This window comes from Episyrphus balteatus, chromosome 2 (assembly GCF_945859705.1).
Source record: "Episyrphus balteatus chromosome 2, idEpiBalt1.1, whole genome shotgun sequence".
Taxonomy (NCBI): domain Eukaryota; kingdom Metazoa; phylum Arthropoda; class Insecta; order Diptera; family Syrphidae; genus Episyrphus; species Episyrphus balteatus.
Window position 1 is genome coordinate 36,642,738 of NC_079135.1, and position 23,179 is coordinate 36,665,916.

General features: G+C 32.5%; 2 protein-coding genes across 2 annotated transcripts; one reads left to right on the forward strand and one right to left on the reverse strand.

Moving 5' to 3' along the window:
* Positions 1 to 3,437: 3,437 nt before the first annotated feature.
* LOC129911323 (probable ATP-dependent RNA helicase Dbp73D) lies at positions 3,438 to 7,214 on the forward strand. The gene is made up of 4 exons (XM_055989080.1): positions 3,438 to 3,558; positions 3,623 to 4,966; positions 6,349 to 6,652; positions 6,717 to 7,214. The coding sequence occupies exons 1-4, from the start codon at positions 3,536 to 3,538 to the stop codon at positions 7,107 to 7,109; spliced, it is 2,064 nt and encodes a 687-aa protein (XP_055845055.1). The 5' UTR covers positions 3,438 to 3,535; the 3' UTR covers positions 7,110 to 7,214.
* Positions 7,215 to 10,417: 3,203 nt separating this feature from the next.
* LOC129908932 (importin-4-like) lies at positions 10,418 to 23,105 on the reverse strand. Its single transcript, XM_055985773.1, has 9 exons — positions 22,757 to 23,105; positions 17,177 to 17,349; positions 16,652 to 17,105; positions 16,330 to 16,591; positions 15,857 to 16,266; positions 13,121 to 13,230; positions 11,921 to 13,058; positions 11,638 to 11,858; positions 10,418 to 11,577 (listed from the first exon to the last, which is right to left on the reverse strand). Exons 1-9 carry the CDS (start codon positions 22,808 to 22,810, stop codon positions 11,151 to 11,153), a joined length of 3,249 nt encoding a protein of 1,082 aa, XP_055841748.1. The 5' UTR covers positions 22,811 to 23,105; the 3' UTR covers positions 10,418 to 11,150.
* Positions 23,106 to 23,179: the final 74 nt, after the last annotated feature.

Consider the following 23,179-nt stretch of genomic DNA (forward strand, 5'->3'; position numbering starts at 1 on the left):
GAAATTAAGAATATTTTTAGGTTGTATTTGTTTTATTATGTAGAATGCGTCAATTTTACATAAATTTGGATACAGTTTGTACAAACTAATTTTGTTTTTTAATTCTAACAAAACCGGAGTGATTAAAATAAATTGAACTAAAATGAACTAGTTCAGAAGAACAAATGAACTAAAGTGCCCAACTCTACTTTTAACGCATCACTCGATGGATTTGGAGGAAATTTTTGAAAATTCCTATTTTTTAGGCAAGGGGTTAATCTTGATTTTTTTCTCGAAAATCCTTTAAAAATAGATTTGTAATTTTTCTACCCAAATTAATAGACCTGCTCATTGTGAACTCATATCTGCAAACCAAATCTTGTTTCGAGGTCTTGATCCGAAAATATCTGCTTCCGAATGAAAAAAAAAAACAATATTTCGATATTTCCATTGCGATTAATTCGGCTACCAGACCTTCATGAACTTTTAGTTTTCAGTTATGAATAAAGCTTTTAGAGGCCCTCCTTTCAATGTATAACTCAATTGATTTGGAGGAAATTTTCGAAAATCCTGGTTTTTTCGGCAAGGGGTTAACCTTGATTTTTACTCAAAAATCCTAAAAAAAAAATTTGTAATTCGTGTACCCAAATTAATAGACCTGTTCCTTGTGAACTCATATCTGCAAACCAAATCTTGTTTCGAGACCTTGATCCAAAAATAGCTACTTCCGAATGAAAAAAAAATATTTCGATTGCGAATAATTCAGCGACCAGACCTTCAAGAAACTTTTGGTTTTCAGCTATGAATAAATCCATATTTTTTAACTTGATTTTTTCTCGAAAATCCTTAAAAAATAGATTTGATATTTTTCTACCTAAATTGATAGACCTACTCATTGCGAACTCATATCTGCAAACCAAATCTTGTTTCGAGGTCTTGATCCCAAGATATCTGCTTCCGAATGAAAAAAAACAATATTTCGATATTTCCATTGCGAATAATTCAGCGACCAGACATTCAAGAAACTTTTGATTTTCAGTTATGAATAGAGCCTAAAAAGGACCTTCTTTTAATGTATCACTCGATGGATTTGGAGGGAATTTTTGAAAATCCCTATTTTTTAGGCAAGGGATTAACCTTGATTTTTTCTCGAATTTTTGTAATTTGTTTACCCAATTTAATAGGCCTGCTCATTGTGAACTCATATCTGCAAACCCAATCTTGTTTTGAGTGCTCGATCCGAAGATATTTTCTTCCGAATGAGGAAAACAAAAAATCTCGGTTGCAAATAACACTGCAACCAGACCAAAAAGAAACTTTTTGTTTTCATTAATTAATAGAGCTCAAAGAGACCTTTCGTCCATAAATACAAAAAAAAAAAATAGATTTGTAATTTTTAGATTTAAATGCATAGGGCTCTGTTCACTCTGAACTCAAATCTTGAAAACAAAACTTTTTCGAGATTTCGATCCGAAGATATCTGCTTCCGAATTAGAAAAACAAAATGTTGCGCTTGCAAATAACTATGCAATTAAATAGACCTAATAGCCTGTTTTCACTAAAGCCCAACCCAACAAACAATTTTGATTCTATAAAGCTTTATAGGAGCTATATTACCTTCTAAAAGGCTTTTTAGAAGCAAAATTGTTTGGTGGGAAATGAGATAATTTTGCAAATAAGGTCAATTCAAATTTCAAATTAATTTTTTTTCTATTCGATTTGACATTAGAAATGAGATAATTTGCGAAATTATCTCATGAGATAATTTGCGAAATTGAAAACCAAGCTATAAAAGAAACTTTATAAGAGCAAATTTGTGTTATTTGCAATAAAATTATAAATAGTGGGCACATAGCCAAAACCACGAATCTGACAAATTGTTGTTTATAGAAAGACTGCTTCAAAGTTTTGGAAACTCATGCATTCTTATGGAAACTCATGCAACGGAAATTGATATTTTAGGCTCTTATGCAACACATGAAAGATTGGGATCGAGGCAGCGAATAGAGTTACTTATGAGAAGTAAAATAACGCATTAAAATAAAAATGTCCAAAAATACAGATTCGCGGTTTTGACGTTGTGCGACGATATGTTGTTGGTCTTTGGCAGCTGTCTGTCAAAAATGTGCAATGCTCATGTTTTTTTTTTTTAACTCCGTAGAGGAATTGCCATCATTGTATATATATTTCCATAGTACTATCATGAAGTGAAACGATCTTAGGAACTCTAGTGGTGACTTGAAAAAGAAGAATTTGTATGAAAAAACACACTGAGCGCCACCTCAAAAAAGTGGCGACATGAACTAATACTAAATTCGACTTTCTATAGAAATAGTACTATAGAAATATATATACAATGATGGCCATATTACATCCATGATGGATTCAAAAAAAAAATTTCACAAAAAACCAAAACTATTCATGTGGCCATTGCATCCATGTTGGATTCAGAAAATGTTTTTTTAACAAAAAACCAAAAATTATCTGTATATTCTTAGCTACATTTTAAGACCATGGCCACTAACATTAGTTGCGTCGTTCTTGTGTTATAAGCGTTTGAATATTTTTTCGATTTTTTAAAAATCAAATGTGGAAACTTTTTTATTTTTATTTCTAATTTTTCGAAAAAACTTTGGTAATTTTACGTATATATTTGTTCAACAATCTTATCAAGAACCATTTAAGACTTTTATCTGAAAAGTGCATTGCGTATATCTCGAAATATTAACATTTCAATGCAACCATGTCAAAGAAATTTTTGAATATTTTTTTATATGAGAGCTTTTTTCAAACCTCATTTTCTCCGCTTTTTTTGTTAATATTTTCAGATATTTCTGTATGAACACAACAATTTTACTACCTTGGCACTACTGTTTTTATCGAGAAAAAGTAAAATCTGGATTTTTTCAAAAATCTATACATTTAAAGTTTTTGTTGTTTTTAACACGTAAATGGTTTTGATTTCAAAAATCTCGATGTCGTTTTTTTGCACAAAATCTATATAAGCTGCGTTCCTTTGGAAATATTTATCTTCTTTTTAGTACTTAAAGCTGCTTTGAACTGCTTTTTCAATATAGCAAAGTAGTTCAAAGTAGTTTTAAGTACTAAAAAGTGGATAAATATTTCCAAAGGAACGCAGCTATAGATAAACAAAAAAACACACCTTTTAATAAAATCTATAAACAAAGTATAATGACCGATTTCATAAACATTTAAAAGCTTTTAAATTTTTAAATGACGTTTTTTGTATGGAACAAACGTCATTTTAGCCTGATAAATATTTAGAAGGGCTTTATGAAATTGACCATAAATTAATTAAAGTAAACACTCCGAGAGCGTACTTTCAACAATTTCATACCACAAGAATTATAATACTTTTCTCGTTCCCAAGTGACAGCACTGATCGCTTTAGTTTCAATTTTGAAAACCAGATAGAGCTACGCTCGATTTGTTTTTTTTTGGACACGTGCTATTTTGACAGCTGCATGTTGACATAGTCGTTCACAAGTTTATTTTCTCATTTTAACAATACAATTTATTTATTTTCCTTTATAAAATGGAATTATTTTCAGTAAAAAGGTTAAAACATTATTCATCTATATATCTAAATGCAGAAATAATAAAATCCTTATTAATTTCATAGATACATCGAAGGTGAACAATTCACCGACGATCCAAACAAAGAAGATGACATTCTACAAAAACTCTTGAAAAAAGCCCAAGCACGAAAAAGTACCCAACCTTCTGAGATTCCACAGAATATTTCTGATATCCCTGTGATAAGTGAGGAGCATGAAAACAAGCAAACAGAATTGCAAGAAGATAGTCAAAATGACGATGAAGAAACAAATGTCACAAAAAAACCAAAATTATCCGATGAACCGGCAGAAAATGAAGATTTTCAAGTTCTCGGCTCAAATGTCTTTGATCGCAAACCTAAAGTTGAGATGGTTCTTCCTCCATGGTTAGCACATCCAACTGTCATTGCCACAAGCATTGTCGAATCGTCAGAACAAGAAGATAGCTTTGTTTCAAAAGCTGACTATCTTTCTGATCATTTAAAGGAATCATTGAAAGAATTGTCTATTGACAACTTATTCCCTGTTCAGAAATCAGTTATTCCTTGGGTTCTAACAGCTCATTCAAAACCCTATCCCTTTCGACCGAGAGATATTTGCGTTTCAGCTCCAACAGGTAGTGGCAAGACACTTGCTTTCGCTGTTCCCATTGTCCAGTTGTTGGAGAATCGTGTAGAGAAGAAAATTCGTGCTCTTGTCGTACTACCTGTTGCCGAATTGGCTCTCCAAGTCTATAAAGTCTTTAAGAAACTCACAGACAAGACTAATTTGAGTGTTTGCCTTCTGACCAAATCCAATCCTTTCCCATTGGAACAGCAAAAGCTTGTTGAATCTTACAAAGGCAAATTCTATTCAAAAGCTGACATTGTCATCACCACTCCCGGTCGTCTGGTTGAGCATCTTCATGCTACAAATGGATTCTGTCTGAAATCCCTCAAATTCCTCGTCATTGACGAAGCAGACAGAATTATGAATCAAGTTCATCATAATTGGCTTTATCATCTGGACAATCACGTCAAAACTACTTCAGATATGTTACTGTCTGGCCGGACTGCTCCTCTTTGTATTCATGAATTGGAATCCGTTGCATGCAATCAACCACACAAAATGTTATTCTCTGCAACTTTGTCTCAAGATCCTGAAAAACTTCAAGGTATTAGGTTATTCCAGCCCAAGTTGTTCACATCTGTTTTGACCAATTTGGATGAACTTAAAGAAAAGTTTGTTGAAGCAAGAACGGCAGAGATTCGGGAGGAATTTATTGGGAAATATACGACACCTGCTGAGTTGACCGAGAAATATTGCTTAACAGAGAGTCGAATTAAACCTTTGACGCTATACTCGTTAATTACTGAAAATAATTGGACAAAGTTTTTGTGCTTTACAAATAGTGTGGAATCTTCGGGAAGGTAATTTTATAAAACTTTTTCAGGTTGGGGTCAAAATTCTGCTTTTCAAAACTCTACTTTTCATAATTATGTTTTACAAAATTCGGCAAAAAATTAAAAAAGTTTTTTGAAAATGTTAACATTTAACATTTTCCAAACCCTTTTTTAATTCTTTGCAGAGATCTGTAAAACCATCTTTTCGCAAAATGTTCTACATATATTTGATTACTTTTCTTATTTTGTCATTTTTTTTATGGGATTTTCGTTTGGTAAATTTATATTTTGATCTATTGACTCGAACGATGATTTAAATAAATTTAATCTTGTTTTGAAACCGAAGCAAATTATTATCAAACAAAAACTTCTTAAACAGATGGATGCCCAAAAAATCCAGATCTGGAAAATCGATCTAAGATCAAAAAATAAATCAGTTTTTCTGGCCAAACGATGGCAAAAATGATCAAAATCAGTTTTTCTGACAGATCTAAATAAAAAAATAAATTGATTTTTGTACCAAACGAAAACCCCATAAGTATTAAGGCTTGGCCACACCGGAGGGTACGCGGTAGCGGTAAGGGTAGCGGCAACGATATTTGTATTAAAAAAATTCCACACCCGAACGTTGATGTGTCAGTTTGGAATTTTTTCCATACAAATACCCGTACCGTTACCTGTACCTCTACCGCGTACCCTCCGGTGTGGCCAAGCCTTTATTTTGTCGAATTCCAAACTCGATCTGCAGTCGACTTTTTTCTTAAACAAATTCCAATGAAAAAAAATTCACTACTTTTTCCCGAAGAATCGATCTTTTTTCTCTTTTTTTTTATTGAAACGGATTTACATTACATTTTTCAAATTCCTAAATAGCCAAAAAGTGTCGACTTTAGTAGCGACTACAAGTGGTTGAAAGGAATTCGACATTAATTTTTTGTTTTATACCTAAATCAATAAATTTGAAAATATTAATAAAAGGTTTTTAATATTAAATATTTTCGAAAAATAATTGATTAATTAATTTATAATTTATGGGAAAAGGAATATTTTGTATCATACATCGTTTCTAATAAGGACAATAGATGTTAGTTTAATTAAAGTCAGTTTTTGCATTTTAAAAAAATATTTGGGACGTTAATGAAATGTATTCTTCTTTAGCAAGCGCACTATGCTATAAAAAAAAACCGGAATTGACAGTTTTTTTTTGTTCAAATATATGCCGGCAGAACTTTGAAAAGCAGAATTTTAAAAAGCAGAATTTTGAAAGACAGAATAGAAAAAAAGCAGAATTTTGAAAAACAGAATTTTCGTTAAAAAAGCAGACTTTTGAAAACCAGAACTTTGAAGTCACCTCCCAACTCCCAACTCTTTCTATTCTTTATAGTTATTTAATTTTTGTCTTCTTTTAGATTGGCGTTTGTTTTAAAGTACCTCTTCGATAAAAGGATGGTTATAGAGGAACTCTCTGGAGCTTTGAATCCCAAAATGCGTGCAAGTGTTTTGAGTACTTTTGCCAGGGGCAAAACCAATGGATTGATATGTTCTGACGCTCTAGCTCGTGGTATTGATATTCCTGATGTTGACATAGTGATTTCTTACGATCCAGCACGACACATCAAGACTTATATCCATAGGATAGGACGAACAGCTCGTGCTGGTCGACCTGGAACAGCAATAACTATGCTCACACAGAAAGAACTTAATAGTTTCAATGTAAGTTTGAATGAATTCAATCAATTAAGATACTTGTAGATATATTTTACTTTCTCTGTTCTAGCACACACTCTCTGAAGTTGGAAAAGTCATAACCGAAGAAATCAAAGTCACAACAGATGTCGAAGAAAACAATGCCCAAAAGTATGCTAAAGCACTTTCAGAACTTCGAATTAAGGTTGAGGCTGACAAACATACAAAGAATTATTTGAAGCACATTGCTAAGGAGAAAGCCAAACCAGTGGATCCATCGAAAATGTCATTGATGGAAAAATTGCAACATCAAGCGGAAAATAAGGTTATGGAAAAATTCGAAGCTCGACAAGTTGATGGTAAAACGACGATATTAGAACGCCAAAAGAAGAAGAAACCAATGAAAGCGTTTAAGAAGAAACAATTGAATAAAATTGCAACAAAGTCGCATGTCATTGGAAAAGCGAAACAGAAGAAAAATTAGTGAAGGGGGCAATAAAGACGATTGAAGCGTGTATAAAGGATCTTCCTATTGTTGTTAACAAATTAAATATTTTTATTTTACAATAAAACTTGATAGAAACTTTAATTTCTATTTATTTTTGTTTTTCAATTTTTAAGTCGGGTTTTCAGTATAGACAATTTGAAGCTAATGATGCGCAACGGCCTCGCAAATAAACAATGATGTACAATCAGCAATTATCTATCCAGAAAAATGAACTTGACTCTCTTTTGTTAATTCCGGGTGAAAAATTTTTCATGTTCAAGAAAATTTGTCTTATTTATCAACTATTTTTCAAGTAAAATGTTCAAGTTTTGATGTCGAAAAATAAACGCAGTTTCCCGATAAAAAAAAATAATCCCATTCCGGTGAAACTCGCAATAGCTTTTGAAATTCGGATCGAACAAAATTTGGGTGAAAAGTTTGCCACTTGAAATTCACAATGGGCTGATGTTGATAATTACTAATTTTTTTCAAATCAATTTTCGAAAACTGGGGGTCTATTACGTAATAGGAAACGAGCGGCAAGTCAACGATAGTGAAGTAAACGATAGTCACGACAAAGAGCGACTATGTAAAACGAGAAAGTCGTTTGGCCAAACTAAACTGAGAAAAATATTTTTTTTAGACACACATGAATTCTACCAGCAAACGCAATAATATTATGACAGATAAACGAGAACGAAAGTTAAACGATAGGTAAATAGCAGTCGTAAAGATTAACAAGAATCGTTGAAGTAAAACGATTATCATATTGTTTTACAAAATAGGGCCCTGAGGACTTTTTATAAAACGATTATCGTTGAAACTACTTCGTTATCGTTCAAATGCGATTACGTATTACGATAATCGTTTTGTTTCAACGATACTCGTTAATCTTTACAACTGCCATTTGCCTATAGCTTGACTTTTGTTTAGCTTTGATAATATTGTTGCGTTTGCAGTTAGAATGCATGTGAGCCTCAAAAAAATATTTTTTTTTGGTTTAGGCCTTACGACTTTCTCGTGTTCCATAATCGCTTTGTCGTGTCGTTGACTTGCCACTCGTTTCGAATTACGTAGTAGAACCCCTGCAGATTGATATGTTAATTTTTCGAACATAGCTCCTGAAATTGAGTTTTAATGTTGGCTAAGATCATAAACGCCTAAAAAATTTGCATCAAAAATATTACTGGTGCAAACGTGATGCTTTGTAGGTAATGTAGTGTTATCTTTCCATACAAAAATTTGTCATATTCGAAATATTTGTGTTTCATTAGGTTTAGAATTCAATTTGAATTTGAATGAATCCGATTTGAATGAAATCGAACAAATTTCCGTTCCGAAGGATATTTCGCTAGGGCTGAATATTTTTTCGGTCGCTGAAACCAAAGTTCATTTTGCCCCCATCACATCAAGATTTTGACATAACCTCAAATAAGATTTTCTTTTAACTTTGTCTGTGAATACTTTTTAATGTTATCTAGAAAACCTGTGGTGTTCAAATTAAAAGGACTTCGGATATGGCTTCAGCGATCAAAAAAAAAATATACATCCCCACTCTGGGGGTCTATTACGTAATACGAAACAGGTGGAAAGTAAACGATAATGAAGTAAATGATATTCACGACAAAGAGCGTATGGGTGTTTTTATAAACGTCTGCCTAACTTAGGCCTGCGTTAGTCGTGTTCATAAAGTCAGATCTGCGATCGGACTAACTTAGTCCAACTGCAGTTCTGCTGTTCATAAACGTCAGTATGTCGTCAACATCGGGCAGATTGCGCAGCCAAAATTGTATTGCTGCAGAACTCAAGAAGAAATTTATCTGACTCTTGATTCGATTTTTTTTTGTTAATAAATGTAAATATTGTTAAAAAAAATGAAAAGCAAACATATTAATTAGGGTGGTGCAAAAAATGTTTCTTTTTGCATTTTTCGAAAAATTTAAATTTTAATGACACAGAAAATTTCTAAATCGTGTTTTTTGAGATAATGAGTTTATATTAATTTTTTTCGTATTAGGGTGGCTCTAAAAAATGTTATCTTCCACAGTTGCTTGAAGAATTCCATGCATTCGGCAGACCCAACACCTAAACGAAAACGAATGTCATACGATAGGCTAAGATAAACGAGTATCGTTGAAATAAAACGATAATCGTAATACGTTATCGCGTTTGAACGATAACGAATCAGTTTCAGCGATAATCGTTTTACAAAATTGGCCCATGTAAACATTCGTTTTTTTTTTTTTAATTCTTGACTTAATATTTGTTTATATGGAAAAATTGCTCCCACATAAGTAAGAATAAAAATAAATCTCTTCCCAATATCCATTTGCCACAAGAGATCATTGGATTTTCTATATAAATCTCTATTTCAAAAAGAAATCGACATAAAAATTGAGAAAACCTCAATTTTTTAACAATTTTTTTTTTTTTTCAAAAGTTTAAAAATGGAGTTAGCTGTGCTTCGCTTTAAGTCGACGATAAAGCGTCCACTCTCGTAATTTATAATCGGTAATTGTTGAGCCTATCGTTTTCTTTGGGTATCTTTTTTTTTGCGTTTGGTTTCGTAACCCGATATTTTTCTTTGCAGGAAATAACGATGATGAACTCACGGTTCACCTCCAGTTTCGAGAAAGAATTCTTTCTTCAGAGTATACAATGAAAACAAAAATAAATACAAAAAATGTGTTTGTTTTTTTAGAAAATACATGCAATTTTATTGTGTAATCCTTTTCTTTTTTTTTTAAACATTTTTCAGTTAACAACTTTGCTTGGTGGAATAATTGTTTCTTTCTTTTTTTTTTATATATAAATAGTATACATATAACATACATGGAAATCTTTTTTTAAAATACATATACTTTATTAAGAAAAAAATATATATATATGTAAATGTACTATACTAAATCAAATAAAGTAAAGAAAGAACTCCCATTTTCTTTTCTTTTTTTTCGTTAATAAAATGTTTGGGGTTATAAAATATACATTATTTACCGATGTAGCATTTACTTTAAGACAAACGACGAAAAAGAAAAAAATTAATTGAGCTTCATTATTTTTTTATGAATTATAAAATAAAAGCAATTAAATTAGTAATAAGTTACATCGGATAAATCGCGAGCTACAAAAAACCATAGCTTTTCTTTGATTAAAAACAAAAAAAAAATTAACAAAAAAAAAAATAGCTGCTAGCTATGATGTTCGTTTTAACCCCACAACAAACACTCTTCTTCCAACATTAATTTGATTTATTATACTTTTTATTAGTTCTTTTTTTATTGAATTAACAATTGTGTTTATATTTGTTTTTATTTTTTTTTTTCGATTTGTTTTTTTCTTTTCTGTGAATTAGGAAAAAAACAATAAAAAGAATACTTAACAAGTAGGACACACATCACAGCCTATAGAATGTACAATCTTCTGATCTCACTGATGATCACCAGAAGGGAGAGAAAAGCACAATTTCCTAGTTCAACTAGTCAATAAATGCCTATCTCAAATTATTTAATATTATATTTATAATAAAAAAAAAAATACGAGAAAAATGATGTTAAATAGTTTTTAACAAAGTGTGTCCGTTGTTAAATAATTTAGTTTTTTCTATTATTATTATTATTTTGTATTCATTTATGTGACCCTCTCGTGCTATGGGGAGAATCTCTTAAAATGTGCAGAGAAAAATTCTGCAAGTCTTATAATGCGCGTTGTAGAAAACAAGTAGTTTTTTTTTTAATTTTTATGGACGTATATGATCTCGCTTTTTATCATATACAAAAAATGCAGTCTTTACAAAAAAAAAAATAATGATAATATTAATAATTTAAGTTTAATAAAAATGTGAGAGCTTCGAGAAAAGAGAGCGACTTTTCTTGATATATATGTATGTACTTATAAATCGGGCTTAAAGAGTAACCTAATGAATACCCTTCTCTTCCCGTTTAGAAATTAATTCGTGCCTCTCTTTTTTTTTTAAATAAGTATCAAACAAGTAAACTTTTGAAAAAGAAACGATCTCTTTTTTTTTAGTTGTAACTCGCCTTATATCGTTTGAAGGAATGCAGCAATTTCAGCATTCGTATTTGCTACGGCAGCAAATTTATCTGGATAGTTTTCGCGAACTTCTTTAATCATGCCCAAGGCATTCTCACATGTCTCATCGTCGACAAATTCCTTCTTGTAGAGAACATGGATAGCGATTGCGAGAATCTGTTCAAGGAAGGTGACAATAGCATCACGGCTCTGGATGTAGAGCAACTTGAAGCACTTGAAGATGGCGGCATTCTCGTCAAAGTCTTCTTTGAGTGGAAGATTTTGAAGGAAGACTGGCAGCACTTGTTGCAATGGAATCAAACTGCAATTGGTCATGATAAGGCGGGCAATGGCACCGCAAATGTTGTCCAAAGCACCTGGTTTGGATTCTTTAGCCACAGATTGGGAAAGAGCTGTGAGAATTTGAGGAAATGATCTAAAATAAAAAAGTAGGTAAATTACTTGATTGTCAGAATTGTGTTGTAATGAAACTTACTCATAGGATTTAGCCTCAGAGTAGAGCACCAGCTCTCCAATACCAAAGACTGCATTTTGTCTAGCTTGATCGAACTCGTCAGACAAACCATCGAGCAGAACGGGCAACAATGTATCAAAGTATGTTGCTGAGCATGTTTGCAGAGGAGCAAAACATTCAGCAATGCAACCATAAGCGAAACAACGTTGGGATTCCAAATCTTCGTTCTTCTTTGCCTTTTCCTAGAAAACAAACAAAAATAATCAATACCTCAATTTTTGTAGGAATTCTTCTGTCAACTTACCAATTTTTGTAAAATAATTGGACAAACTCTGCCAAAAAACATGGCAAATTGTTCAGGACGCATAGCCTTGCCAAACAATGGGATGATATTTCCAGCCGATTCGACAATAGCCTCATCGTATTCACTTTCCTCATTTTCATCATCACCACCAGCACCAGTGGGATCATCAAATTGACATGCTACCTTGCCCAATAGGACATCATTGATGCATGCAAAAATGGTATCCCGAAGATCGTCATTGGGAATAGCCAATTGTTTCAAATCCTTCAACAAATCACCATAGCCCTCAACAGCAGCCATAACAACTGAAACTTCTTCATCATCGCGAATGATTTGTCCCAATTTTGGGATCAAAATCACAACTGCATTTGAAACACCCTGAACATCCTTTTGTTTGTACAGGGCCAAAATGAAAGTGACCAACGCATCGATGGATACTTTACGGATATCTTCTTGTGGGTGATCAATCATTTTGTAGACATTTTGATAGGATTGTTCGAGATATGGAATGAAAGCAGCACCACTGTGCAAAGCGAACTCCTTCAAAGCCAAAATGGCCTCTTCCTTTTCGTCCAAATAGGAATTCTCAACACTGTATCCGGCAATGTTGTCAAGATCATCATCCTCTCCTTCGGACAATTCAATGTCGATTTCTTCATTCTCGTCGTTCTCAACAGCTGGAACTGGCAAATCGTCATCCTTGAAGTTGGGAATAACTTCTTCGGTGGACAAGATCGATTCGTAGATTCTTTCCATGATCTTTGGATAGACAGCACCCATTTCTTCGTGGACGACCTCAGCCAGAGAGGCAATTAGATTGTACAATGCACGACGAACATCTGGATCATCAGCTTCGGCGAGTAAATTGAGGGCAAAGTTCATGGTGTCAGTGGCCAAGGGCATGAAGTTTTCTTTGCCAATTGTTCTTGCAATGGCGGCCAAAGTGTCGATGGCTTGGGGTCTCAGCGAGATGATATCTTCATTGTCTGTCTTAACCAAGTACATTTGAAGGGTTTGAATGAGTTGATTGAAGAATGGCAGCATGTTTTCCTTGGCTGCATTTGCGGCAGCAGAAACAGCACTCAAAGCCAATTCACGCAAACGAACAGAGTTGTTGGGGTCCAAAGCTTGGAAGAGTCTTTAAGAAAAACATCCATTGAAAATTTGATTTGAAGAAAAGGGGGATTTTTTTTTTCTTACCTGTCCATCAACAAAGGCAAATGGGGAACTAAAGCATCTTCAAGATTCTCACAGAAAGTTTCCAATGCGTAGAACATACGATCAATGTGTTTGGGTTCGGTACCGCCACTCTATATAAACGCACCAGAGAGAAAAAATGAAGAATATATTACTCGTTTAAGACTGTTCTTTTGGGGGAAAGGACTCAATAGCAGTGAATGATGTGATCATTTTCAAATTAATCTTTAAATTCATAAAAATTTCGTTTTTTTATAGAACAGTTATTTGTTCAAGTAAGGAATTAAAAACTAAGGAACCTTACAAGACATGATTTAAATCAATCTTAAAAGAAAGAAAAAATAAGAAAATTTCGAGAAATCATAACAACATTTTTTTTATTGTTTCTCTTGTACATCGTTGCCCGTTTAATTCATGGACATTTTACAGAGCATATGAGACCAATAATTAGTTGAGAACCTAGATGGGTACAAGGTTAACATTTAAGTCATCCATGGGCGCGAGTCTTTTAGCAGAAGAAACCCTCACAACTTTTACCGCCGCGTCTTTCTTTATCTTTTTGACGCACAAGAAGTATAAAGACGACGAACTGTATTTCGGTTCTATGATATTCTGAAATGATAGAAGTCCCTCTAGATTTACAGCAGTTCGTTTGTTTTTATTTCTAAGCAAATAAGACACCGACTACTTGCGAGGAAAAACAAAAGCACATGAGTTTTACGTGAACAAATTCACATTTCCCTTATTGTGAGTTCCGGGCGAAAAGTTGTTCACGTTCGGAAAACTCCTCATAAAAACTCCCCGGAAAACTCTCAGATACATTTTGGTGAAAAAAAAACAGTTTAGCAGAAAATGTTAATTCCCGTCTTTAAAACTCGCAATAGCTTTTAATGTACTTTGAGAATAATGTCAAATCAAGGCCATCCATTAAGTCTAAACGGACTTGACTTGCTGATCTTTAAATGTGAATTTTGGTTAGTCTAAACATGTAAAAATCTTTTATTTATGAGAGAGATAAGCGAAGAGCCTCGTGTAATGGTCTCAGTATAGCGAAATTCTAAGTTATGGGGTCCATATTTGGTTGGTTTATTGTACACCCAAAAAGAAAGAACTCGTGGAGTGCAGTGCAAAACAGATGCAGCCAATAATAGAACGCACGCAGCTTTCAGCTTATAAGTCTTGCGATCAAAACACATCGAATGGTTTCATAGTCTAACAACTGTACGAACAAAATACATTCTATTGCTAATATCGGTACTTGTTCTTAGTTAGTCAAATCGGTATCTTTTTATATTTTTTCAACTGACTGTACTATGTTCTAGGTCTTTTTTAAAGTTTAAACTTGCATTGTTTTTTTCCAATGGTTCCAATAATTTTTAATTTGGTCCAATATACACCTAAGTAACTACAATAAAAATTCTTTTAAACACCTTTTTAGACGTCAAAATAGGAAGTGTTCTTCTGTAAGAATTGTTTGTGACGAAGAAGTACATTATTAACTTCATTCTATCGTTTGGAAGGTGACATCAAGTCAGGAAAAAAGTCCTCTCTTTAACTCAAGATTTGACACCAATTTTAAACAAAAAGCTAGAACCCGGTCTACCTTGAAAGTTTACAAAGCTGATTTAGGCCCAATTTATTCAATCTCCATTAAAGTAAAAGTTGCCATTAAAATTTTAAAATTTATATGCGATTTGATAGACTTTCAATTTTTAATGGCAATAAATAAATAAATTGGAACTTAGAGTTGTTTGCTCAGTCGAAATTTAAATATTTAAGTTGAAAATAAATTCTTATCCTCTACTTTTTCACTCTCATTAAGTTTTATGTCAACTTAAAACCCCGAACAAAATGTATGGATGTTTTTCTAACTCTAAATTTCATTTGTCCGCAGAAAATGCTTGGTTTAGGTATTTCTTCTAAGGATCTTAGGCTCGAAAGCATAGAGTTGAACTGACCCGAAGTTTTAAATCATCCCGAAAACATATGTCTGAATTTTTCAGATTTTTTACATTTTTGTAACGATTCCATCAAAAATTTCTAATGGTATTCAAGAAATACCAGATTTGGATTCAGCGATCCTAAAATACGATGAAAACCTAGTCAGACCTCTTTTTGAGAGCCAAAGAGAAATTTCGCTCTTAAATTTTATGTATAAATTGGAAGTGTTTGCTTATAAAAAAAACAGTTAGTTCTTTTACATAATTCAGCTGAAAAGCTGTACTTATTTTTTCATAATATTTTCGAAAACCTGAAATAATTGCATTAAATTTTTGCAAAAGTTATATAAAAAAAAATAAAATTAAATTAAAAGTATCAAAGGATAAAATAAGAAAAATTCAAAACCAATACACCAAAACCAAAGAACACATTGAACAAAAAATTAAAAAGATAATCTAATATAAGAATCCGATTAAAAGTGCACCTTAATTATTTAAAACAAATTAATTTCATAAAAATGATCACATCAAACAAAAACTGGAAAGACAAAATATATTCGCTAGAGATCATATTTTCTGTCAATCATCATCATTATGTCTTAACCCAATTCGTTAACAAAGATTTTCGTTTGATTTGAAGACCACTGAGGTGTAAAATTGAGTCACTATTTGCTATTCCTGAATGGGCTGAAGCTGAATTCTTGTAAATAGTGAGGAAAACAGCTTTGAATAAAACAGGATAATACAAAGAGAGAGAGAGAGAAGAGACAAAGAGATGGACTAATCAAGAAAAACTTACCCTCAATTCATTGCACAATTGTTGTAAAAATTCAAATAGAATTGGTAAAATTTCAGGAGCGAATTTTGTGATATCGGGTTGCAAATGTTCAGAGAACTGACCCAATGCAAAGAAGGCAGCATTACGAACAATTGGATTCAAGTCAGTGATGCCAACTTTCACAATATTCAACATAGTTTCCAAGTATTTGTTGCAAATGGCTTCAGAGCAGCCTTCGGCAATGACAGCCATGCTTAGGAAGGCAGCCTTACGTGGCAACGGATCGTTACCTTGTAGGGCTGGCTCCAAAAGCTGCAATAGTGGTGGAATAAGTTTCTCTGGGGGAACATGCAATGCCAGCAGATCCATTGTTTGAGTTGCAGTTGTCATTGGATTGGAATTGTCTTCACCAAGGAAGTATTCCTCATCATCTAGAGAAGATCAAAAATTATGTTAAAACAAAATAAACTCAAAAAAACTTAAGCAATTCTTACCATCAGCCGATTCTGGTTCAGTGGCCATTAAGTTGAAAACAACTTGAATGATGGGTTCAACAAGCTTCTGCTTGACAATAACCTTCTTCTTCAAGCGCACCAACCAACCAATGTATGCTACAGTTTTTACACGCACTGAGCTATCCAACTGAGTATTATTGGAAGCCTCCAAGCAAAAATCCAACAACAATCGAATGTTTGATGTTAATAATTTTGGAGTATAGTCAGCCATGCTTTCCAAAATATCAAAAGCTTGGACGAACTTAAAAAAAAAAGACAATATTTAAAATCTTTGAAAAATATAGTCTTTAAATTGTCTTACCTTTTCAGAGTCCTGGACGGCAAAAGCTTGAAGAGACTTAATAACCAGAGGAATCGATTTCTGGTAGGTCAATTCAGCAGTGTTGTGTCCCAAAATGAATGGCACCAAATAAGTCATACCCATGAGAATATTGTAGATAACTTGAGTGGCCATATTTCCACTGGCTTCGGTTGCAACCAAAGCAGCAGTAAACATTTCACAAATAGATTCCATATGTGCAACAAATTGTTCAGGTGCTACATCAGTTAATGTAGCAAAGATCGATGAACCCAATTCACTTTGCTTTGGATCAGCTGAACTGCAATGGCTGTAGACAAATTGCAAGACCTCTTGAATCCATGATCCCTTCTTATCGGCTTCATGGCGAATCAAGACACCAATAAACTGGGCAATGGCATTGCGAACAGATTTTTCTTGCTCTTGCATAAGTGCATTAAGCATTCCTTGTTTGATCCTGTAAATTAATAAAAACAAAAAGAAAGATGAATATTATGTCAAGAGGGATTTTTTTATTTTTATTCTTACACTAATTGTTGCTCAGGTGGGATCATTTGCCAATTGCGCAGTTTTCCCAAACGCTTCTTCAACAAAACCGCCGAATATTGACGGATTTGAGGTTCCTTCGATGACACTACGATCTGGCATAGTGCTGGAATAGTTTCGGGATGCTTGTAGGCTTCCTGCAAATCAGCCGTTGCCTGCAAAACAAAACACAAAATTAATGGTTACAAATATATAAAAAAAGAAAGTTTAAATTAAAAATAGGTTCTTTTAATTTATTCAAGTTCAGCCTTTCCTGCAACTTTTATTTGCCTCTTTCAAGAAGGCGGCTGTTCAATTCCAATTCACACGAAGGTGATAAAAGTGGAAGGCTGTCATTTATTTGTTTAAGATATTGAAGCACCCATTAAAAACCCATCTAAAGACACGGCAATTATTCCCTTTAAGCACACGTTCGTTTTATTGCATAAAATTGCCTCCAATCCAACTAAAGTGAGAATTTCAATTTTCTATTTTTAAAAGGCAACCGCTTGAGGAAAAGAAAAAATACACAAACCAATCGGCACGTTATGTTTGTTTACCAATGATTTAGAATTTTACAAGTAGGGTAGGTCTATAAGAAAGGGGGAGGAAGGAAATATGAGGAAAAATTCACAATAAGAATGTAAGAAAAAAAAGACAAAAACAGGATTTCATATTACAAAAACAACCTCTATTCATTTAATAAGATGTCTTATTGTTGATGTTCAGGTAATTTTTCATTTTTATGTAAACAACAACAATAAAGTTTTCGTGAGAAACATTTGGTTCATGAATCATTGCGTTAAATGACTAAAAATAGGTAAATATAGTAGTGCACAAAGATAACAATATAATATGATGTATCTTTTTCGTTAAGCCCTAATGCATCATTTCATTTAGATGATGATGATTTAGATTGAAATTCAGGTAGTGAGAAAGAAAAGATGAGCAATTTCCGGCATCTGTTTGCAAAATAGGGAATATATTTGTATGGAGTATACATTACAGAGATTTTCAGAATTGTATGCCTTGAAAACAATTTTTAAGAAAGCAGACATTCCTTTGGGTTTTCCACATTTCCCACCATCTTTAATCGCATTGGACATTGTGATGGTTATACAGGCCAATATGAAACTTATTTAGGCCTTAGAAAAGGTAAAGGTTTTTGTTGTGTATTTTAACATTGTGTCATATAAGCAAAATTGGCAGAACTTTTGGTTTCAGACTCGAAAGGTTTTATAAGGTCCTAAAAGGTTTCTAGAGAAAATCTAATTTGAGTTGGATCAGGCGGGAAAGTGATTTCACATTTCACAGCTTCATAGAACTAAAATCAACTCTTAAATGAGACTGTTTTGCGAAAACTGTCTCAAATTTGTTTTGGTTGCTGTTCCTCTCGTAGCTTGTTCCATTATATTTTGTTCTTTTCTATACGCCCCCGCACACAACAGACTTTCTATTGGCTGATAGTCAGGTTAGACTAAATAGTCGGGTCGGATGTATTTTGAAAACAATTATGTATTGTGTAGCATATGCATACTATTTTTCAATCGTTTAAACTTATTCATCGGCCGATACTTAATCGTTGAAATATTCGCATTTTCATACATAAAAAGTCTGTAGCTGTATTAGGTATGTACTGTCAACATTTGAACAAGCAAATTATGCATTCGTAAAAAAAAAAAGTTGAGATAACAATCACACAATCACACAAACAATGACATTACGATAATAGAAAATGCGAAAAAGTGCGTCTCGGAAGTCCGTTTGTCCGTCCATATGTCAGTGTCATTCTGCAAAATATATCTATCGGTCTGTATAAGGAGCTACAACCTAAACGGCTCGGCCGATCCACTTTAAACTTGGTATATAGCAGTTTTTGGATCTTGTACAAAAGGGTTTTTGGAATTCATTTTTTTTTTTTTGACTAAAAATAACGGTACTCAAAAACGGCTCCTACGATTTTGATCAAAAAATTCAAGTGTTAGTTTTTAGACAAGTTTTATAAAAAAAAGTTTTTTTTTAATCGTTTTTAACGGTACCTCTCATAGAACCATTTTTTTTTTTAATCTGATTTTCTCCCTAACGATTTGCTGAATGAAAAAATAATTTTGGTATTTAAAAAAAAAATTTAAAAATTTGTTTGAAAAATAGAATTTTCGAAAACGGGATATTGAATTTTTTTGAAATTTTTTAGGTGTTGATAAATAAATGCTACAAAATGGCATAGGTACAAATTTTGTTTTTAAACTTTTTTTTTTCAAAAAAAAAATATTAAAAAAAATTATTTTTTTTTTAACGACTGACGATTTTGACATTTTTTTTTTCAAAAATGCATCTTTATAAAAGATACTTGTAACTTAATTTGATTTGAAGAGTTGTTTTTTTTTTTTCAATTGAAAAACGAATTTTATTTTTTATGACTGGTTTAAGCTAAACCAGTTATTTTTTATTTGTTGATGGTATACCTAATACCTACCATCATTTTTAAAATAATTATGTAAAAAAAAATTTTTTTAAATGGGAACAAAAACTAAACAAAGTTAAACCAAAAAAAGGGACAAGTGAAAGAGCAAGATTTTATTTATCTTGTAATCTCATGAAATTATTTTTGTTTGAGAGAATTTATTTTGTCAGCTACAAAATTCTTGGAAACTGTCATTACAGATACTCATAGATCAAATTGAGAGTTCAATTTAATTTTTAGAATGTAAAGCTCAAATTAATTTTTGAATGTTCCACATTTAAATAATGGAAAATTGTTCTATCACATGTAAAAATTTCTCTTTGAAAAATTTGGAATGAATTTCACTTAAAAAAATTAACGCTTATACTAAAGTGGCTACCAAAACGCTCTTCAAATACGGAAAGAGCACCCTCAAGTTAGTAAAGCTGCGTCCTTATCTCATGTTCGGTAAAAAAATTGATTTAGAACCACAAATTTTGCTTTCCGTCGACTATTTATTAAGAAGGTAATAAAATAATAATAATAAAACTTAAAAAAAAAACTACGTACCAAAACAAAATTTTCAAACAAATTAAACTTACAAGACATTTCTATAGGTATACCAAACTACGTAGCAAAACAAAATTTTCAAACAAATTAAACTTACAAAAAATTTCTATAGGTATACCAAATTTTAATAAAATCCGTTCGTTTGGGCGTTGGCAATGTGCAGAAATGGATTTATGACAACAGCCAAATCTTGACCATCTCCACGATTGTTATAATGGGTCGAAAGTAATAAATTCAATACGAAACTCTTTAAAGGACCCCGCACATTTTGTATGGGTAGTGGCCCTCGGTGAAATTGTCTGAAATTTTAGTAAGTTGTTCTCTTGAAGCCCTTGATCAAAAGTTGATATGAACAGAAAGTCGAAAAATGGACAGTTTTGAAAATAACGGTTTTTTTCCGATGACTATCTCAAACCTTTTAAAAGGGATGGTAACTCTCTATATTGTGTTTTCGGCTATTTTTTAGTGGAATCCATAGGTTTTTAGGGTCGCTGAAAGAGAAGTCCATTTCGGCCTATCACGTACGGTTTTCCAGATAACCTCAAAAAATGTTACAGCCTCAAAATTTTTTTTGTTTGATCTGGGAGTGCGACTATGTTTATTATATGTTTTTCGGGTCGCTGAAACCAGATTCAAAGTCTATTTTGTCCTATGACGTCAGGTTTTCCAGATAACCTCAAAAAAGATGTTCGTTTCTTTTTTGATGTTATCTCGAAAACCTGAAGTGATAGCGCAAAATAAAATTTCAGACAATTTCACCGAGGGCCACTTCCCATACAAAATGTGATGGGTGCTTTCAAAGATTGGGCCATTCAAATTTAAAACGAAGGAATTAATCACGAATCACGTAGGTAAAAAAAAAAATTCATCCAATCCGTACAACAGATTATAAAATAGCCATTTTAACTAATAATACTTTTGACAGTATAATATATGTTTTATATCATTTACGTTTGAACTACCACTACCGCAACTAACCATATACTTACATTGTTATGTTTAATACTAAAATACCACCCCTTCTCTATTAAAAAAAAAAAAAAAAACACGATATCATTGTTTTACAAGTTACATCATAAGATACATACATACTCACAAGTCACAACTATTGTTTATCTTACCAATTTACATAGGTATACCGAGAATATCTAGTTATCAAAAAAAAAAAAAAATTCTTCCACTTACAGCTATTGCCGTTGTATAGTTTAACATTTGAAAAAAATAAACAAACAAAACATAATAACGAACAAACGAAAAAAAAAAACTAAATTCAAATAGGGTGCGAAATTGCTAATGAATTAAATCCGCCACCCCTCGCTATTTCTACCTACACAGCAACTAACTATAAATAAACAAGTCTCCTTACCTACAAATGTACATACTTTTTAATTAACGCTACATTTCTCTCCACTCGCCATTGCATGTTATTCATTATGATCTTTGAACCAACAAAAAATTTCTCTATCCTAATCTCCCCACCTTAATACTATTTGAATCAGACCAAATAATCTCAAAAAAAAAAAAAAACTATCAATCAATCGTCATCTAATAAAATGTGTACGTACTTCATCTATTATCAAGCTTCTATGACACATTACCTATATTTTTTTAATTGCTGCAGCTTGAGTGCGTACAAATGCTCCAAAATGGATCATAATAATTCACAAATTTGTTCCCCGTCATTTCCTACTTGGCAACAAATTTTTAAAATAGAGTACAGAGTAATAATTGTTCCATCAGCCGGCTAGCTTTATGCATGCATTGGTGCGGTGGTTCGTGAGACTTTAAAGAGAGTCAAATCAAAAAACATCCATATAAAAAAATGAATGAGGAGAATGGCATGCCAATAATTTAATTGCCAACTCAACGTTTTAGGAAAATCTAATATGAATAGCAAATAGCTACGAATTTTTTAGGAAATTAACGACGCACAAGACAATCAGAGAATCAGCACATAAAGATAGGTATAGGAGATAAATAAGGAGTGGCAGGCAAATTGGCCCAGGTTCCTCCAAACCAAAACACGTGTATCATTTTCAATTTATAGAAGAGATCTCCTCTTTTTCGATTCCAAACGAAATAATTTGAAAATGATTCACATTCCCAAAGCTTAACAGAGCGTAACATACCGGAAAATAAAATTAAGACAAAAAAAAAAGAAAGAAAGATCGTGTTCCCAAATAAGAGCTTCGCCATGGCTACAAAAGACCCCACCCGCTTGTAGTATATATCTTTCTCCAGGGAAGAGAACTTTTTTTTAGTGAATTCATCGACAGATCATGCAATGGAGCTCTACAGAAGAAAAAAAAAGAGCTTTTTCTTCATCAATATGTCCGCCCGGTGAAGGAGGTCACCATCTTCGTCGACAATTGAGAGCTACCACGTGTTTTCTTCGTACATTTAGCAAAGATTTTATAAAAGCGAATCTAACCTGTTTCGAATTTTTTTTTTTCAACAGAATTCCGATGCACAATGCAAATGGAATTCAAGAAAATTTCACTTTTTACATAGTAAATGAGTATTTTAATGTGAAAAATGTATAAAATTAAAAAATAAAATAAAAAACTTACCTTTTGTATAACATCGTTGTCTGCTACTAGAAGATTAGCGATAATTTGTTCCATTTTCTTCTAATTTTTATTGGAATTTTTTTCAGCTTTCAAATATTCTTTTTGCCGATGAGAAAACTTGTTGGATATTTTCTTATATTTCGTTATTTTATTTGTTGTTTTGTTTTATTGATTAGTCGATGAACACTGAGATTTTTCTTTTTTTTAAACAAGTTGATCAGTGAATAAAAAAAGATTAATTTTTCACACAATTTAATTTGATTTTTGCTATGCACCAAAGAAAAAAACGTGTACTCGACCAACCAACTAGCCACACGAAAATAAGTTCGACTTTTTTGTGAGGTTTTCTTTTTTTTTTTTTGCACAACTGCGCGCCGCCGGAGACTTTTTCGTTCATGCAAATTCGAAAAAAAAATTTGCTTG

Bases quoted from the DNA above. Each gene is read 5' to 3' on its own strand.
- LOC129911323 (XM_055989080.1), top strand. From the start codon at position 3,536: ATGGAATTATTTTCAGTAAAAAG. The intron at 3,559-3,622 runs GTTAAAACATTA...TTAATTTCATAG, and splicing joins GAATTATTTTCAGTAAAAAG to ATACATCGAAGGTGAACAAT. The intron at 6,653-6,716 runs GTAAGTTTGAAT...TCTCTGTTCTAG, and splicing joins AAGAACTTAATAGTTTCAAT to CACACACTCTCTGAAGTTGG.
- LOC129908932 (XM_055985773.1), bottom strand. From the start codon at position 22,810: ATGGAACAAATTATCGCTAATCTTCTAGTAGCAGACAACGATGTTATA. The intron at 16,592-16,651 runs GTAAGACAATTT...TTTTTTTTTAAG, and splicing joins CCGTCCAGGACTCTGAAAAG to TTCGTCCAAGCTTTTGATAT. The intron at 11,578-11,637 runs GTAAGTTTCATT...TTTTTATTTTAG, and splicing joins TCTGAGGCTAAATCCTATGA to ATCATTTCCTCAAATTCTCA.